Source organism: Phyllostomus hastatus, unplaced genomic scaffold (assembly GCF_019186645.2).
Source record: "Phyllostomus hastatus isolate PE091 unplaced genomic scaffold, TTU_PhHast_1.1 phas_scaffold_11, whole genome shotgun sequence".
NCBI classification, from domain to species: domain Eukaryota; kingdom Metazoa; phylum Chordata; class Mammalia; order Chiroptera; family Phyllostomidae; genus Phyllostomus; species Phyllostomus hastatus.
In genome coordinates, this window is record NW_025334005.1 from 2961486 (window position 1) to 2981917 (window position 20432).

The window sequence follows — 20432 nt, forward strand, 5'->3', positions numbered from 1 at the left end:
TAAAATCCAACCCATTAGTCTATTTTAGTCTTTGAATGAATCTTTTACCCAGCAAAATTATATGATCTCATGGATTGGTCATTTGGAAAACATAAATTCACTGAATTATATAAATCTTTCAAGAGTTACCCATTTCATTATACAATATTGAAAAAAATCAGTCATTACCATCACCACTGGTATCTTCAGAAACGTCTATAAGGACTGTAAGAATCGGGAAGCTGTTCAACTTTCAGTGACAGAGACGAGCTTTCCAGAATTCTGATTTTCACGTGAAAGCTCAGATTTTATTTATCACTGGTCAAAAATATCCTCAGTTGTTTCCCTTGAAGTGGCAGTTCAACAAACTTTTCAAGTTCATTTTCGAGAAAATATCTTCCAAATACCCACGCCTGTAAAACCAGTTGGGCGGTAAGCTCTTCTCTCCAAGTAAACCCGGCGCCCCACGAAAAGAGCAGTGACTGCAGTGAGACTCACACCTGGGCCGCCCCAGCCCTGGCCCCTGAGACAACGGCATCTTCCGCTCTGAAGCAGGAGCGCTTCCTGCGCGTCTCCCACTCCATCACACAGAATACTAAAAAGGCGTGGACCGCAGGGCTGAGGCAAGAAAATTCACAATTTTTACCACTTCAAGGACATCCTTAAGAAAGACTGGCCTTTCTTTTCCCTTCCTTTGAGTCTGACGGTGACAGCACAAGGACTCCCGGTCCGGTCTGGGGCAGCCGCCGGCGGGAGCTGCGGGCCTGCCGTCTCCCCCACCAGCGCACTCGTGCCCTCAGTGCGAATGTCACCACCGCGGGAAGGGCAAGTAACGCCACCGTAATACCATGAGAATTGTTTCTGACCTCCTGTCTCTCTTGAAAGGGTGTTAGGGGCCCGGGGTCTGCAGACCTCATTTTGAGACTGGGGTTCTCCCAGCACGTTAAGGTCCCTACAGGCGGGGATTCCGGTCTGTTCTGTCCACTGCTCTATCCTGTGCCTCGAACAAGCTCGCCATATGATAGGGGCTTAATACGTATTTGTTAAATGAATGAATAAATGAATAAGTGACTGGATAAATTAATGTTACAGCAACTGTAATTACTTTCGGCTGCTTGGAAATAAAACAATAAAAATTCAGAATATTTTTAGTTTTCTGGTATAATTCTAAATTTTATAGAACGTTAAATACTTAATCGGGGAATAAAAGAAATCCTTTCTCTTGGTAACGGTATTTAACTGCAGGGATGGCAAGAGCAGCAGCGGAGATCTTTTAAAACCATGCCAACGGTGTTGTCACTAGAAAGCAGCAGTTTTCAGCAAAGGCGGCAGCCCCCCAAACCGGAGCACTGCCTGTGACCGGGGGCGGGTGCCGAACCAGGAGAGGAGGGCAGCCACGGAAGTGCCCACCTGCACGTCGCTGCCCGCACTGTCTCCCGCCCCGCAGGGTTACGCGCAAGGATGAGCAGGGAGTCAGAACATACTGAGCTGGGACACACAGGAATTCATAAGAAGTAATTAAAATGTTTTAAGTTTTGAGGACTAAATTAAGATAATTTTATTTCAGACACAGCGCCGAGGACCTCAGTGTACGGCTCACATACTGCGAGTGCCTCAGACGTGGACATTAATGAAGCCAATGTCAGCACCAAACACTGCTGCGTAAGAGCCGACCTAGCTAATAAAACGTGCCGGTTATAGCAGGGAGATACCCTGTAGCTGACTGCTTTTTGACGGATAAGAATTCAGCAAATACACCGTTCTTGAGCCGGAGAATCCAATGCGAATTTAACGACCCCAGAGGCGCTTGGGAGTCTCGGCAAGCTCCAGGGAGCTGTCGTCAGACCGGACCCCTCCGCCGAGGAAGGCCTGGTAACGGTGTTCAATGACCGCACCAGTCACCCGCTCCTCAGTGCCGAGTCCCGTTTCTGCCGCTCAGTGATTTGCTGGCAACAGACACACCCCTTAGCGTCTCTGTAGTTCAGTTTCCCCCTTCCTTCCTGAAAATTCAGGAATGCCTAGAACACACGAAGGCACGGAGGATATTCCGGGTCTCCTGAAGATACTGAGCCAAGTGTGAGGAGTTACGTGTGGGGACTGCCCACAACATGAAACATCCCAGTAAAATCTTAATTTCCAATTCTGAGATAATAATCTCTGACCTTCTTCTACCCTACAGAAAACCTCCAAAGAAAACCCCAACCCGTGCACCCGCGTGGCCTATGAATCCTGGGGACGGGGTTGCGATGGACGCGAGCCACCCCGGTCGTTTCTGAACACTGAACAGCGCACCGAACACTCCAGCATCTGCATCCCTTGGTCTCCACACCCACCCTGTTAGGCAGGGCCGCAGGAACCACGTTTATTCTACAGAGCAGGAAACCGGGGGTTAAAGAAATCGAGTGCTTTACTAAGAGGCAGTGCTGGACTCAGGAGGTCCCGTGAGCTCAACCATCTTTCCGCTGTTGCACTGCTTTGCTGAGTGAAGGAAGGGAGAAGGGAGAGGTGGTCCCATAGGTATTTCTGAAGGCCCAGCAGCGGGCAAAAGCCACCCAGCTTCCTGGAACCCCGAACGAACAACCCTGCTGAGCTCACCTGCAGCTTCACGGCGATGACCACTGAGTTGAGGTCCTTGTCCATCTCCTTTAGCATGACAAGCTTCTTCAGGGTCAAGCTGAACAGCCTAGAAAAATTCAGAGAAAGAAGATCCAGTCAAACGTAAGGAACTGGTGAGAAAAGGGATCGGTGATCTGCTGGGGAAACGCTGCTGCTTCATCTACAGTGAGAACGTCAGGATGCCATTCTCAGTCCAAACTGTGTCTGCCTCCAGTGACTGGGCACCCATCCCTTTTATTCAACTTCTGTTCTTGAGAAATGTCAGCAAGTTACATCATCCCATCAACCTCCTGCATGCCCGTTTATCTCAAGACAAAACCAACCCATGTGGTGTTGAAGGAAAAGAAAAGGAGACCAATGGAACAGACCAGAGCACCCAGAAAAAAATGCGAGAGGCAACCACGCATTGATGTCTTTCTCCTTCTCTTTCTCCTTCCCTTACCGCTCTCTAAAAATAAATAAAATATTTTTTAAAAAAGATTAAGATGGTAAATTTGATCTAAAAAAAAACAATGGATTTCTTCTTTTTTTAATCCTCACCCGAGGATACATTTATGACGGAGGTGGCAGGGGAAGAGGAGACACACACACACACACACACACACACACACGGATGTGGAAGAGAAACACTGTCAGTGGCCTCCCGGGAGCACTCCACCTGGGGACTGACCCTGCAGCCTTTCGGCGCGTGGGGCGGCACTCCAGCCAGTGGGGCCATCCAGACAGGGCAAGAATGGATTTCTTAATTAAGACACTGAAAACCCTGAGAAATTAGGCATTAAAACTAGGCATTTCTGTTTATTGGGAGACACCATAGAGTTAAAACACAAATCACGAACTTGGAAACGATACTTGAAACTCCCAACACTGACAAAAGGTCCAGAATGTAAAAAACTCCTACAATTCAATAAGAAAGAGACTGGCAAGTCAATAGAAAAGTGGGTAAAAGACACGAACAGATGTTCCATGTTCCCAGAAGAGGAAACACTAATGGCTAATAAATGTATGAAAAGATGCTCAACCTCATTAGGAATCAGGGAAATGAAAACTGAAATCAAACTATCATTGTACACCCACAAAATCGGCAGAACCACGTGTGGGTGAAGGTGGGGCACAGCGGGAGCTCAGGTGCCGCCAGTGAGCGTGTCGGCTGGAACCCACGTGCGTGGGACGCCGTTGGGCTTGTGAGGCTGGACGCGCGTGAAAGCCAGGCTTCGGCAATCTCACTTCTGGAGCAATGCCCGCCCCGTGTACCAGGAGACGCGTGCAAAAGCGCCCATGGCCTTCATTAGCTCTATGACCGCGGGTGAACCACTTCATCTTCCCATGCCTCTGTTTCCTCACTGGTAGGACGGGGGTTACAACACCAATGCAGAGAGCTGTCGTGAGGACTCATAGGTGTGAAAGCACTAAGAACCGTGCTTGCCCCTCAGTAAGTTCTCTGTAAACCAGATAATACCTGTGTTATGCTCGTCAGAACCCAAATGTACAATGTCAGAAGAACAGACGATAAACTGGGGTATGTTCACACAATAAAGTGCTACCCAGCAGTGAAAATGACTTCCGACATTCACTAATCTCCAAACACACTGCTGAGTGAAAACAAAGTTGCAAAAGACTATACAGAGTGCAACACTGTATCAAATTCAAAACCCAGCAAAAATAAACTACAAGTTGTAGTTTATTTACTTAGGGAAGCACACGTAGGAAATCCACAGAGTAGGAGGATGAAACATTCAATGAGGCTGGGCTGTGTCTGCAGCCAGAGGAGGAGGATGAAACATTCAATGAGGCTGGGCGTTCAATGAGGCTGGGCTGTGTCCGCAGCCCAGTGAACGAGGCAGCAGTGAAATGCGAGGTTAGAGGGGCAAACGGAGGCTGGACAAGGCGGTACAGCCAGTGGAGAGTTAGAAACAAGTACATGATGTGCGGCGATCTGCGCCAGTTCACCCCACTGCCACCCGGCGGCCAGCGGACCACAGGAAGGCCTGTCTGGGGGCTGCTGCAGGTAAGACAGGGAGAAGACGGGAGAGACGGGAAGGTCTCGTCTGGGGCAGTAGCAGTGGGGACGGGCAGAAGGGTGGGATTCAGGAACATTCTGCTAGAGCTGATAGGACATAGTGATAAACTGAATGCAGGGTACAGGGAAAAAGAAAGCTCAAGGATATTTGTTTTTTTTTTGGCTTGAGCAACTCAGTGGGATTGAATGCATAATTGAACGCATAAAATGGACGGTGGTAGTGTTTACTGAAAAGAGGGAAATGGGCAAGTTTTTTGGTGAACAGGTTAGAAAAGTCAGGTCATTATTAAGTCTGCAACAGTTAAATATCCGAATGGAAAAATTAAAGCAGGCAGCCAGCCGTGGGCCCTGAGGCCCAGGGAAAGAGGCTGGAGGTACAGGTGTGGGAGTCATGGCATGAAGGTGGTGGGGTTTTTTAAAATTACTTTTGATTTCTTTTTTTAAAAGATTTTATTATTTATTATTTATTTTTTAGAAAAGGAAGGCAGGGAGTGGGGGGGGAGAGAGAGAGAGAGAGAGAGAGGGAGAGAAACATCAATGTGCGGTTGCTGGGGGTCATGGTCTGCAACCCAGGCATGTGCCCTGACTGGGAATGGAACCTGCGACACTTTGGTTCGCAGCCGGCGCTCAATCCACTGAGCTACGCCAGCCAGGGTGAAGGTGGTGTTTAAAGCAAGGGTGACAGCTGAGGTCTTCCAGAGGCAAGTTCCAGTTGAAAAAAGGGGGAGGGGTAGCAAGACTGGAACCCTGGGCATGCCAATGTTTACAAGGCTGGCAGAAGAGAAAGGTCCAGCAAAGGAGAATAAGAATGTAGGGGACAGATGTGATTGGAGAGACCTGGATGGAATAAATCAACAAAATATTTTTTTAAAAAAAATTTTTTAAAGTAACTCTGGTGTCTCCCTAGAATTATGAACAACAAAAAAAAAAAGATCCAGCAAACAAGTACCTGGAGTGTTTCAATTATGTCCCACCACATTGTTATCCCAGGGACATACTATTTTCTGTTGGGAACCACCCTGCCTGGTTTCAGAAGCTGTAACCCTCTGTGGCTAAGGCTGAGTAAAGGACCTTGGGACCATAAGCCACTTAGGAGACAAAGCTCATCATCCTTGTAGGGGCGTCACCTCTGCCCCCTTTTATTTCACCCTGCTTGGCCCCGGGTGGATGACGGGTTAGCCAATGAAGGATAAGATTCCTCAAAAGAAGGACAACCTAAGACAGGCATGGTCACGAAGGGGTCCTCAGGGAAGGACTTGGGGGGCTATAGGAAAAAGGGGCAATGGACCTTCACACCTCAGCTTTGACATAGCCTGAGTCCTCATTCTGTCTGCAAGAAGTCTCCTAATCTCTTGGCTGCCTAACTTCCCCTGCCTGACTTAAGCCTCAAACAATGCCTTAAGCCTCAAACAATGCTGGAGGTGGGTGCAGCCCTGTACTGGAAAAGGCGGGTTCCCTAGGGCGATCAGGCCTAAGAAAGAATGCATAAAATCCTTACGAAACCTGCTTTGTTAATACCCTGAATTTAAATGATAAGGGTCCAAGCAGGAAGTGAGTTTGTTCCCCAAAGTTTTATGGCCCTTTAACTATCTGACCCTGACTCAGAATAAGCCCTCAGAGTTCTCTGAATGTTATCTATTGTTTAATCATTTCTTCCTGACAATGACTGATGAGCTTTACATATACACCCTGTATTCCCGTGCAAATTGAACCCAATAAAAAGCATGTCAAGGCAAAGGCAGAGGTGCTCTCCCCTTGAGAGAGTGGCCACGCTGTCCCTTTTCCTCCTCCGGGCTCAGTAGTCTGTGTGAATTTGTTTCGTCGCATCCACAGCGCCACGGGCCCCAGGGGCTAGAATCCGAGCCAATTTTCAAGGTCACAGAGGTGAGGAGTTGATCTGCTATCTCTGCTACAGTGAGACTTGACTCTAAATTTTACTGACAAAATTTACTGCCACTGACAGTGGGTAACTAACCACTGAAAGCAAAACTGCAGGAAAGGGGACCCCTGAAACCAAGTCACAGCCTCCGCCGGTAACTAACTACTTAAGTTCCCTTCCCCCACCACAGCGCCTTTCCGTAAGCAAGCCATCGTTCGCTCCGGGTCACGCAAGCGTGTGCATGTGCGTGCGCGTGTGTTCTCTGGGGGTACTTTTTGTCTGCCCCCTCCACCGCCACCAGTCCCACTCGCTTGTCCTCTCTGTTCCGAGGCCGAGGGATGGGACCCTTTACCTCTTGGCCGTATACAAAGGGAAGACCAACAGCAGCAACGACACTCACCTGGCACCGCCTCTGCCTTCCACTGTTCTAATGCTTCAATCTCTTAACTTACTTAATCTTCGCTCTAGGAACAGTACTGTTTCCCACATTTTTTAAAAAAGATTTTATTTTTATTTTATTTTTTTAGAGAGGGAAGGGAGGGGGAGAGAGAGAGAAACATCCATGTGCGGTTGCTGGGGGCGGTGGCCTGCAACCCAGGCATGTGCCCTGACTGGGAATCGAACCTGCGATGCCTTGGTTCGCAGCCTGCGCTCAATCCACTGAGCTACGCCAGCCAGGGCCTATTTCCCACACTTTACAGATGAGCACACTGAGAGGGTCGGAGAGATGAACAGATGGTGGGACCAGGATAGGAACCCTAGCAGGTGGGCTCCCGCGTCCATGGTCTTACTCACCGTGCGGGACTGCTTTAAAGGTAAGATGCCAAAATGCTGCTGGCACTGTTTCCTAGTGGCAAGGTTTTAAAAGCATTTTTAAAAATGCTTTTCTATATATACCACATTTCTCACAGCGATCATGTGTTAATCTCGTAACCAGGAAAATATTCCTTAAAAAAAAAAAAAAAAAAGGTTTTTATCTCTGGCTGGTATGGTGGCTCAGTGGATTGAGCACTGGACTGTGAACCAAAGAAGATTTACTTATTTCCCTCTCTCTAACAATATTTGGTTGGCCAGAAAGTCTGTTTAGTTTTTTCCATAATATAAAAACCACATTTTTCATTTTCACCAATAACTTTATTGATTTAGATATTTCGAGTATGTCGGTATAATGTTGATTGTTCTCAATGAATGTCTCCACTTGATCGCTATCCACTTCAACTGGTCTCCCTCACCGTGGGGCACCGTCCAGCGAGAAGTCTCCAGCTTGAAACTGGGCGAACCACTTTTGCCATGTCCTATCAGTCGCAGCACCGTCTCCATATGCTGCACAAATCTTTTTGGCATTTCAGTTGCATTTTCACCTTTCTTGAAATAAAGCATGATATGCCAAAAATGTTGCGTATCTCCTTCCATCTTCAATATTAAAATGACTGCACCAAAATTCACCAATTTTGATGTTTTTTGTTAAATGCACGCTGGTATGGAAGCTATCACAATACGATCTAACAAAATAGTTTCGACTTAAGTTCAAGACAACTAAGTGCTCCTAGAGCCATGGTATGGAAAAAACCAAAGGCACTTTTTGGCCAACCAAACTATTTTTAGAGAGAGGGGAAGGGAGGGAGGAAGAGAGGGAGGGAAACATCAATGGGCTGCCTCTCGCACACCCCCGACCGGGACCCTGGCCCACAACTGAGGCGTGTGCCCTGAGTGGGAATTGAACCCGTGACCTTTAGGTTTGCAGCACAACACCCAACCCACCGAGCCACATCTATCGGGACAGAAACATATTCTTTTTGAGTATAAAAAGTGTCACCCCGTGACGGCACAACGCCGTGGCGACAGCGAGCACAGAAACGCCGAGCCAGGCACTGCAATGTGCAGCCCGCATCCGCCAACTTGATCCTCAAACCCACCGTAACCTTCCCTTCAGAGGAGAGAAGGCGGAGGCACAGAGAGGTGAAACAGCCTGCCCCAGGTCATACAGCCAGTGGGCGGCGGCCAGGGTTGTCTAGCTTGAGTCTGTGTTCTTAACTAGGTTATGTCGCCTAAATTAGATACAAACTGTGGTGCTAAACTCCAGTCTGACTCTCTGCCAGAGTGTACCAATGCCAAGAAAACACATGTTTCACATTCTGTCACCTAAGCCAGATTTAAAAAAAAAAAAAAAAACCAACTGAAAAACCTTCCCTTGCCTCTACATCTGTGTATTTACGGCTACTCATCACTTTAGGTCACCCTAAATACTGCCCCCTCCTGTCCCCGCCCGCTCCCTAGGCTTGCCCCCTTCTCCGAGGCCCGCCCTGCTTCTGCCTGCACTGCCCTCACCAGGTTCTGTCCTGAGCCACGGTCACCCGTCCTGCATGCGTCTGAAGGACGGGGCTCTGTCCTACTCTGAATTCTTAAATTCCTCCAACTCCACACACACTGGTTTGAGAGAAAACAGGAAACGTTCAGTTTGTTTAACTAGACGGTAATCTTCACCATTCAATGTAAATATATTTAAAGGGAAGAGTCCAGGGGGAGGGAAAAATCCGCTTCGCCACACTAAGTATAAAAAGCCCGAGTGTTTTCATTCTAACACTCTTAATTGGACATTACCAGCCCAGATTAGAGGGCATTCAAATTACCCCTTTCTAAACAGTGTCACAAAATGCAGAGCATTTTCTCCCTTTGCCACTGGATGAGCTGGGCATGTTGCCAAATCTTTTTCTAATTAGGTCCTGTGGTTAATTTCTTGATCTGTTAGCATTTCTTTGCAGCTTGTAAAATGTAAAGAAAGTTGGGCTTTTCCACCGATTTTGTGAAAGTGCGGTAACTCCTACGTCAGCCTCACAGGGATGGACTCACCATTAAACGGCCATCCTTTACCTGTCAGATCAGCAAAAGCCACCATCACCCCCTAAAAGCAGCGGTCCCCAACCTTTCTGGCACCAGGGACCGGTGTCATGGAAGACAATTTTCTATGGACCAGGGTGGGGGACCAGGGAGGCAGGAGGCAGAGTTCAGGCTGTGCCCACTGACCAGAAGGAGGGAGGCGGGGGACCCCTGCCCTACAGGAAGGGAGGAAAGGGAGGAAGACCTTTAACACCGGGGCAAGGCTGTGGGGGAACAGGCACTCACACGTTGCCTGTGGGAACCTAGGCTGGCGCATCCTTACAGAGGGCAATTCTGTCGTTTCTACCCACCTTGCAAATGCAAATACTCTTTCACTCAGCATTTTCACTGTAGGAATTTACTCTACAGATATATGTTGTTACCTTTTTCTTTTTAAAGTTAAAGTTTTATTTTTTAATTTATGATTTTAGAGAGAGGGGAAGGAGGGAGAGAGACATATTTGTTGTTTCATGTATTTATGCATTCATTGGTTGATTCTTGCATGAGCCCTGATTGGGGATCAAACCCACAATGCTGGCTTATGGGGACAATACTCTAACCCACTGACCCACTTGGCCAGGGCCAGATATATGTTGTTTCTAGTAGCAGACTGGAAGACCCGAATTATCCATCAACGCAGGACTAGTTAAATAAATTATGGTATATTCACAGGATGGACCACTATGCAGTTGTGAAAACAAAATAAGTCCCTGTCAAAATACCAATGACATTTTTCACAGAACTAGAACGAATAATCTTAAAATTTATATAGAACCACGAAGACCCTGAATAACCAAAGCAATCTTGAAAAACAAGAACACACTTGGAGGTAACATGTGCCCCGATTGCAAACTATACTACAAAACTATAGTAACCAAACAGTACGGTGTTGGCATAAAAACAGACATCAATAGAACAGAACAGAAGTAAATCTATGCTTATATGGCCAATTAATCTATGATAAAGGAGGCAAGAATACACAATGGGGAAAAGATAGTCTCTTCAATAAATGCTGCTGGGAAAAGTGGGCAACTACATGCAAAATAAAAAAAAAACAACTGGATGACTTTTTTATACTATACACAAAATAAACTCAAAATTAATGAATTAAAGACTTAAGACCAGAAACCATCCAAGTCCTAGAAAAAAAACCTTTTTGACATTAGCTATATATATATTTGATATGTCTTCCCAGGCAAGGACAACAAAAGCAAAAACAAGTGGGATTACATTAAACTAAAAATAAAAAGCTTTTGCATTGTAAAGAAAACCATCAACAAAACCAAAACCCACTGAATGGGAAAAGTTCTTTGCAAATGATAGATCCAATAAGGGGTTAATATCCAAAATATATAAGGAACTCATACAACTTAACACCAATAAAACAATCCAATTTAAAAATGTGTAGAGGACCTGAATGAACAGACATCTCTCCAAACATAACAGATGGCCAAACGACACATGAAAAGATGCTCCACATCACTGGTCGTCAGGGAAACGCAAACAACAACGAGGTACCACCTCGCATCCATCAGACTGGCTGTTAGCAAGAAGACAACAAACGACGAGCACGGGCAAGGGCGTGGAGAACAGGGGACCTCTGGGCACTGCCGGCGGGGCTGCCCACCGGTGCGGCCTCTGTGCAAAAACAGTACGAAGGTTCTTCAAAAAAGTAAAACCAGAACTACCACAGGGCCCAGCAATCCCACTTCTGGGTATCTATCCAAAGAAAACAAAAATACTAATTCAAAAAGATATATGCACCTCTGTGTTCAATTTTTAGATACAAGGAGAAAAACTAAACATATTGGTATTAGTGGAACCAGAAATAGAAGTATAAATTAAAACAATTTAAGTTACAAAAGTTAGCAACAACAAAAAATTGAAAATATAGTTTCCAAATACCAGAGGGAGGGAGAAGGAAGAAAATAAAGGGTTTTGCATTAAATTCTTACCTGTCACATCAGAAAGTCAAAAGATCTTTCATAATTCAATAAAAAGAGGAAAGAACAAATGTGCAGTCATATCCCAAGAGGGGGAGCCCTCCCTAGCTCCAGGAGTGATTCTTGGTTGGTGTCAGCCAAGGGTGCTAAGAACCCAAAGACCACTTAACCTGTATCAAATAATCATGCTGTTAGTAACATGGTATTATTTAAAAAGCTATTTAGCCCTGGCCTGGCCCGGTGGCTCAGGTAGCTGGAGCATCATCCTGGTACTATACAAAAAGCTGTGGGTTCAATTCCCTTTCAGAGCACAAATCTAGGTGACGAGTTTGGTACCCAGTGGGTGCGTACGGTAGGCAATTGATGGATGTTTCCCTCTCCCTCCCTTTCCCCTTTGAGCCCTGGCTGGCCTGAGAACCAGAAGGTCACTGGTTCAACTCCCAATCAGGGCACATGCCTGGGTTGCAGGCCAGGGTCCCAGTTGGGGGGGTGTGAGGGGCAATTGATCAGTGTTTCTCTCTCCCATCAATGTTTCTCTCCCTTTCTTTCTCCCTCCCTTCCCCTCTCTGTTTAAAAAAAAATAAATAAATCTGCTTAGTTCTTGTAGCTTCTAGCTGATGCTTTTTTAGGCTGGCTAACTGAGGTCTCCCCTGCACCTGTGTAATTTGGCAGACAGCCAAAGATTTGGACCGCTTATACACAGATTTGATGGCTCACACCCTGTGGTTTTTGTGTTTTTGTGCTTTGCCTCTAATTTTCCAGCTGCTCTGCACGTCGGGGTCTGTCTTCCAAAGCCAACGGGCTTCAGCTCGCGCTATTGCCTGCGCAGTGCAGTTTAGAAACGCGTGCAGTTAAAAAAAAAAAAAAAGCATCAAACTTACACTTTCAGATAGTATAAGATTGCCTTTCAAGGACTGATACCTCTCTTGACTTTGCCCGTTGTTTTTGTTTGTTTGTTTGTTTGTTTAGTTAATTGGTTTTTATTTTTGTTTTGCTGGGTCCACTGGAGTCTCCCTGCACATTTGTAATGGTTAATTTTATGTGTCAACTTGACTGGGCTAGCGAGTGCCCAGACAGCCAGTCGACCATGATTTCTGGGTGTGTCCGTAAGAGTGCTTCTGGAAGAGATTAGCATTTAAATTCGTAACTGAGTAAAGCAGACGGCACTCCCCAGTGTGGGTGGGTCTAAATAGAAACAAAGGCAGGGGAAGGAAGAATTTGCTCTCCCTCTCTGCCTGAGCTGAACCACCCATCTTCTCCTACCCTCCAGCGTCAGCATTCTCGGACTCAGTGTGGGACCACACCATCGGCCCTCCAATTCTCAGGCCGTTGGACTCGGGCTGAATCGTGCCACCAGCTTTCCTGTTTCTCCAGCTGGCAGACTGCAGAGAGTGGGACTCCTCAGCCTCCATAATCACATAAGCCAATTCCTACAATGAATCTCCTCATGTACATCACGTTGGTTCTGTTTGTCTGCAGAACCCCGACTAATCAATCAGTCAACAGGGATTTAGGCCAAGTTTTGGGGCCTCACCCTTTTTGCAGCACTCTCTGGCTTCCAGGATTTCCCTCTTAAATTTCCAGCTGTTCCCCTGCCCCCCGACCTCTGCTCTCCGGCCCTCTGATCTATGCAGCTGCTGTGTTCCAATATCATTTCATTCTCCTACAGCCACCATGGGGTCTGGAGCAAAACTTTTGGCAAAAAGAGCCACAAACTTCCAAGTCTTGCTCCTTCCAATTATAATTTTTTAGGAGTCTACTCTCCTTTTGCTGTTTTTGAATGCTTTTAGTAGGTTGTTATATTTTGTCCGGACTTCCTAGTTGTTATCTGTGGGAGGATTTGAGCACCTCCTTCAGTCTGCCTTCTTTATTGGAAACTTCCTCCAATCCAATTTACAATTAAATATACTTTTAAGATTTTTAAAATAACATCTTATCTTTAACTACATAGTGTTACGTACAAAACAATGATAAGTTTTAAAATAATGAATAATAACATCTCAATGGTAAAGTTTTGATTGTCCTTAGACATTTAGTAAGTCAAGCAGTCCACGTGCCACATGTAATAAAAAGGCCTGCGACTGAGTTTTCTATTTTAATGAAAAGAAAAAAGAAACATAAAAGAAAAACAGCCCAGGCCCCAAATTAAAGAAGCTATGAACTGGAATTCTGATCCTAGAAAATGAGTCTTTTTCCTGCCGAGGAGCCACCACCACTCGGTCCTGCCTGGAGGGCGTGGGCAGCGGGGTTCCTCGTGGACTCTGCGTTTTGTTCCGATAGGCATGCTGGCTACTGCGGGGGAGGAGAGAGAAGAACTGTGGAGTAACGGTACTGCAGATCACAGCACTAAGTTCCAACTGCCGCACGGAATTACTATTCCTATGTCTCTAACAGAGTGTAAATACACATAGATGGTTCCCTGTGTGCAATTCATAAAAGGAACAGAGAAATGGGATGGGTAGAAGTTAATAAATATGAGTAAGATCAGTTTTGCCCCCAAAGATTTTTACTATGCACTAAATAGACATCAAAAAAAAACAAAAAACAAACAAAAAACAAAAAACAAACCCAGAAGAGGAACATAGGAGGTAGAATGGAAGTAGAAAGTTAAGTGTTGCTTATAGACTGAGTACCCACAGTGTCACACTATGAATAATTTTTTTAAAGCAAACCTTTTTTTTTAAGATTTTTATTTATTTTTAGAGAGGGAAGGGAGGGAGAAAGAGAGAGAGAGAGAGAGAGAGAGAGAGAGAGAGAGAGAGAGAGAGAGAGAGAAACATCAATGTGCAGTTACTGGGGGCCATGGCCTGCAACCCAGGCATGTGCCCTAACTAGGAATCGAACCTGCGACACTTTGGTTCGCAGCCTGCACTCAATCCACTGAGCTATGCCAGTCAGGGCTTATGAATAATTTTTTAAAAGGTGTATGTGTGTGTGTGTGTGTGTGTGTGTGTGTTTACAAAGTATTAATGGTACACTGTAGAAAAATATCTAATTTACTTTGGAAATATAAACAGACATTTCCATAAACCTCTAGAAAGGACCACTTTACAAAGCTGAGGAAAAACTGTATGTGGGTCCACCAGCCTTTGAGCATATACCTCCGTGCCCCCCCTCCCCCCAGAGGGTATTTTACAAGCTGCACAGATTGAGCGGGCACCGGCCCGTGCTAGTAACGTCCCTGGACTAGATCTGCAGAATCTGTCTCCCCCATGGTGTGCAGCCATGATGTCCCTACTCCGTTGCTTTTTGGAAATTCTTGTTTATGCTTTTAAGCCTGACCTTCTGGGGGCTGCCCCTGTGTCTACACAGTTCGGTGATCAGCCAATAATTGGCTAATGGGTTAAAGATTGCACTCACACGTCTTGAGCGAGAACCAGCTAGACTTCCACCTCTACCCGTGGATCGGTGTATGGATCGGTGTAGGGGCTGTGGAATACAAAGTTCGGGTCTGCCCCAACTTTTACTTTCTGCTGGGCCCTGGTGCCTCCCCTCTGCATACTTACTCAGCCAACCAGGATACGCGGAGAGCCTGGGCCCTTCCCAGCCCCACTTACACGTGTGCACACGCTTTTCGGCAGTCAGCAACGTGTGGAGAGCTTCTCAAGCCTTTCCATGCCTGTGTCGTTTCCAGGATCTCTGAAGTTTTGGCCTGTCCACCAGTCTGTTGCTTGAGCTATCTGGGACAGCTATTTAGGCTACCAGAGCTGCCTCGCTCAGCTGCTACCGGGGTCATTACTTTTACCGACAATGCCAGCGGGCACGGGCTTTCATCCTCTGCCCCAAACCAAGTGTGCGTCCTCCAGCAGCCGCCTCGCGGGTTTCCGTGGCCTGCCCTGCCCTGCCCCGGGAGAACTACCGGACTAATGGGGGTGAAGGGAGCAGTCCCGGGCCAGGACGTCAAAAACTCCCACTGTTCTTATGTGAAGTTCAGCAGTTTCTTACGGATAAATGCTTCTCGGTTTGTTGTTTGCGTTTGTTCGATTTTCAGAGCCCCCGAATGGTTGTTTTTGACAGTTCTGCCTAGTGTATCATTGTTTTTGAGGAGAGCTTTGCTGACTTCCTCACTCCACCCACCCAAGTCCTGCCTGTGTCCTCAGTTACTTTTAAATCTTTCATCTTCAAGAGTACCGTTCAGGCACGTGACATAAAACTGCATTATAAATCCAACGAGACCATAAGGAAAAATGTCTAGCTGTCTTCCTAAGCTATTACTCTATGCATTTCCAGGTCTTGAGAAAGCAAGATACAACTTTCTAAAAGATGGCTACAAGATGGTTTTAGAAGAACTCTACCCAGTCTAAAGGTAAACCAAATGACAGTTTCTTTCCCGTCTTATCCAAGTACGGGGCGGTTTCACGGGGATCCTCTCAGGAGAGAAGCTGCCGGGCCGTGTTTGTCCTCCTTCCCCTCCCCGTAAGCCATGCGGTCTACCGGCTCGCATCTGAAGTCGACCACAGGCCACTGAAAGCTGGCCACCTAATCTCTGTACCTATCTGTGCAAAATCCGACCCAACATTTATTCCCCTTGCTCTACTATACCTGTTCTCTTCCTCACACGATCCAGTGTTTTACACTAGCACCGTGTCCTGTCGCTGTACCTTGCCCTACTAAAACAGCAAAGGACCGCGTGGCCGCTCCGGTCTTTTGGCAAACAGGTATTACTGTTGCTCTTTGTTCGCCTTCCCATTCCTTGATAAGAGCCCAACTCAGGAAAAACTAAATATAGTCCGTTATCAGTAAGAGGCAAACAGGAACCAAAGTTCAAGAATTTCTGACTCCTAGATTGATGTCTACAAATCTCCCCAAATTAAAAGCATTTTTCAATATTATTATTTGACACTGCAAGCTTGTAATAAAGCATTTCTTCTACACAACTCATCCTAAATTAATTGTACATCACTTCAAACTTCTTAAAATGCTCCCCACCCCAAAAGTCTCCGATAGCAAATGGCTCCCCAAGTTGAGCATTGCATTAAATCAGGGCAAAGCTCACGGCAAGTTAAATTTCATTCGTGTTTCCCTTGGGTTGGTGGTACCACCTGACAAGTATACAGGAAGAAGAGCAAAACTGCACTGACAATGACCCCAAGGCAGCCAGATCCAGTCTAGCCGAGTGTACACAGGGCAGGGCCAGCCCGTAGACGCCCACACACAGGGAAGGGTCAGCCCGTACACGCCTACACACAGGGAAGGGTCAGCCCGTACACGCCTACACACAGGGAAGGGTCAGCCCGTAGACGCCCACACACAGGGAAGGGTCAGCCCGTACACGCCTACACACAGGGAAGGCTCAGCTCGTAGACGCCCACACACAGGGCAGCTCTCTGTGCCCAGCAGCTGCCCCAGACGCCTTCCCAGCACCAGCCAGCCGCACAAGTGTTTGCCTGAGGAACGCGCTAATTGAGGAATGTGGACATGCCTCTTCCAGACAGCTGGCGGGGAGTTTTAAATAATCCACACAAAGTCTTTGGAAGCCAGCAGTCCATTACAAGTAGCATTAACTGATAAGGCGGGATTGATTACAGGAAGGTAATTCAATTGCAAGACTCTTGATAACACCATAATCTAATACTGCTGGGGAGGGAAATCACTCTTATTATTTGACATTTTTATTAACAGAATCACCTGACTTCAGTTTAAAATGTTGCATCAGAAAAAATAGCCTCTTTACCAGACAGGTGGACCTGACCCACCTGGAAACAGCAGAATTGCTAGTCCAGCCGTGCAGCTGGAGTCAAGGCAGGAGAAGCTTCCACCTGTGATTCGTTTTGTTTTCTCAGTGACGGCGCCCCAGATCCAAACAGCACTCGTGGACCTGGGGTTTTTCCAGTGAAGGTGGCTAACACGTTCACGCAGGAGTGCCCAACCTTTGGCATCTCTGGGCAACACTGGAAGAAGAGGAGTGTCTTGGGCTACACATTAAACACATAAACACTAACAAAAACAAAATCTCATAATGTTTTAAGTAAATTTACAATTTTGTACTGGGCCACACAGGTTGGACACGCCTGGCTAGGGCCTTACTAGAAAGACAGACGCTCAGCCCCGGCTGGCGTGGCTCAGTGGACTGAGCGCTGGCCTGTGAAGCAAGGGGTCACTGGTGGGACTCCCAGTCAGGGCACGTGCCTGGGTGGCGGGCCAGGTCCCCAGTGAGGGGGGCACGAGAGGCAACCACACACTGATGTTTCTCTCCCTCTCTTTCTCCTTCCCTTCCCCTCAAAAAATAAATAAAATCTTAAAAAAACGAAACAAAACAAAACTCGCAGCCCAACCCCAGACCCACTGAACCAGAGCCTGCATTTTAACAGGATTCCCAGGCCGTGCCTGTGCACACTCCAGTATGAGACAGAATGAGCAGAAGGGGTGCCCAACGGAGTCTGTCAACCGATCCCAACGGTCTCAGCTCTTTCTCCCACGCTGCACCTCTGACACAGGAAGGAGCGAGAAGCGGCTCTCCACTGCCGTCCCAAGGACAGCCCTACCTGGCCAGCCCCTTAAATCAGTGGCCTGGACAACGACATAAAAGAGATGCTTGCTGCCCTGCAGGTGGCACAGAGCAAGAGGCTGCGGATGCAGAAGTATCAGAGCCACACCACCCTGACAGGCTAGATGACAGGCCGAGCGTTTAAGTACGTAAGAAGTTTTATATTTAGGCCAAAACAACTCAGTAACAGAGGCATGAGACGTTGTAAGGGCTTGCTTGGCAGCAAAACATGAAGACATCCTGGGAGCAGATCCAAAGCTATGTCATGAACTTAACATAGTGGCATTTCAAATCGACAGGACAAAATGAATAATTTAATAAATGGTGTTGGAATAACTGGATGCTACCTGGAAGAAAAGATAAATCCAAAACCTTACCTCTTATACCAAAATAAATTCCAGAAGGACCAAGACTTAAACACAAGAACAAATCCACTGAAGTACTTAAGTATGAGAAAAATATTTCTTTAAATAACCTCTAAGTGGAGGAGGGCTTCCTAAGGATAAAAAGTAATCCTGATGATTATTATGTCTAAGGATACAAAATGCAGAGGTCAGTTTTGAAAACTGATAAATCTCACTACATTACGGAAAAAAAATCTGCGTGGTAAAATACCACTCACTGTAAACAAAGCCTGAAGACAACGGACAAAGTGGGGAGAGATTTCACAACTTATGTCAACGACAGAGGGACTGTCTTCTTTATTGTACAAAGGCTCCCGAATCACAAGAAAGAGAACAGAACAGCGAGCTGGGAGGGAGCCCGCCTGCAGAGGCCCGGGAGGCTGCGGGCTGTCCGACGGCAGAAGGGCGCTCCTGCGTGAGAGGGAAAAACTGAGCCGTCCGTTGCCATAAACGGTTGAATCGGGATTGGTGGCAGCAATCCCCCTGAGCTGAATGTCAGCTGAACATACAGAAGAACCTTCTGACTATTAGGAGAGTCCGTAAATGGATGCAGGCCAAGGCTGAACAGCCAACCTCTAAAGATGGTTTCGGAAGAGAAAATCACATTCGATGGGAAAAATAAGCTCCATCATCACCGAGGTTCCGTCAAACTCTGAAATTACACAACTCTATCCCAAAGAGTGTGTCAGCTCTGAAAAGTTAAAAGCATGAAATGGAATAATGACAGGTTCTCACAGCTCCAAAAAGAGTAAGAACCATGATGCTCATTAGTCTTAACTTTTTATATTTTTTCCAGTTTTTACATTTTCATTGTAAAGCTTGGAATAAGTTGACACGGGTTTTCCACTGACAGCCCAGCAAACAAACCAAACCCCAGGGGGTGGAGGGGAAGTCAGGGAAAGAGAAAGACAGAAATCATTACCAACCAATGGGATCGCGCTGGCAGTGCCAGACACGGGGGTGAAGTGGGGGCCAGGCAGGGGCCCTTCCTGGAAGGGGTGAGGCCGTGGGAAGTGGTACAAACCATGCGCCTGACACGCCCAAATCCCAGCTCCCTGACCCCACTCCTCGATCAGAGAGACAGAGAGAGAGATGCAGTCCCGCCTGCCAGAGAAGCACTGCGTGGAGAAGCCCCCAAAGAGACTTTCTCCTGGCTACCATAAGCCCTCCTGCTACCAGGAGACAGAGGCGCCCCAGAGCCCCTGGAAGAAAGAAACAACTCAAAGCTGTCCAGTCTGTCCCCAAAGTGCTGCAGGCCAGAGACCCTCCAGTGCAGAGACGCCGGGAGGGCCAGGAACATCCCCTCCCGGGCAGGCTTCAGTGGCCACCCCTTCCCAGGGAAGAGAGATGGCCTAAGCCTGACACGCCCGGAACCCTGGGAGGAAAACAGGCTTCCCAGGGAGCCTGGGTAGGGGGAGACATAATCCCATGGACCCCAGTGGGAATACATGGTCCCCCAGAGACTCCCAAGGAGCCCCCACAGGTGACGGATGCTCCGGAGACCTGAAATACTCCCCCCCACACCCTCTCCCTACCAAGGGGCATGCTGTGAAGTAGGAGGGCGGGAACCGACTAGGTGCCCTCCAGGAAAACACGGGCTGGGCCAGCCTGGGTTTGAGGAGGTCTCCTCTGGCCAACCGTCGCCCATTAGCATGTAAAACCATACGCAACACAAGGCCTTGGGAAAGGGCTTCACAGACGTAGCACCCACAGGAGTGGTCTCCGGTGCTGCCAACTCTGCCCTCCTGTTTCACCGCTCCAGGACAGCCCTGGAGGCCACTGCCCCAGCTGCTGCGCACCTCGTTACCAATTTCGACACTACTGCACCTGTCCCGTGTGTGCAGGGAAAAGGGGCTGTATTTTTAACAAGCCCCAGCCCACTTTCTGGGCCTCCCCCAGGGAAAGGAGCATTTGGCCAAACCCTGGACCTGGCTGCTGCCACCGCAGCGCCCTCTACCCCTACCCTCCACAGAAGGGCTGTGTGGGCCACCAGCCTAACGACGCTCTCCCTCCCAGCACTGTTCCTCCAGGCCAAGTCAGGGGCGCGGAGCAGAGAATAGGGTGATTCTTCAGCCCACTGGCTTGTCTGGGGTAGAGGTGGGGGGCTCTGGGGCTTTAGGGGTCAACACCCCAGCAACAAAACTCCCAAAGGCACCAGATAACCCAGCAGCCTGCACCCACCCTCCAACCCTTGGACTGTCCCCCAAGCTTAGGCTAAGTTAAGCAA

At 47.5% G+C, this 20432-nt stretch overlaps 1 protein-coding gene across 8 annotated transcripts in view; it reads right to left on the reverse strand.

Moving 5' to 3' along the window:
• Nucleotides 1-20432, reverse strand: part of PACS1 (phosphofurin acidic cluster sorting protein 1) — a 105137-nt gene that overhangs the window by 35982 nt on the left and 48723 nt on the right. For 7 of the 8 annotated variants that reach the window (XM_045854936.1, XM_045854940.1, XM_045854941.1 and 4 more), the window contains one exon: nt 2575-2662. In XM_045854936.1, the coding sequence (XP_045710892.1) occupies nt 2575-2662 (88 nt within the window). Of the gene's footprint in view, nt 1-2574; nt 2663-14871; nt 14891-20432 lie in introns of those variants that run through there. The other variant, XM_045854942.1, reaches the window with a different exon arrangement.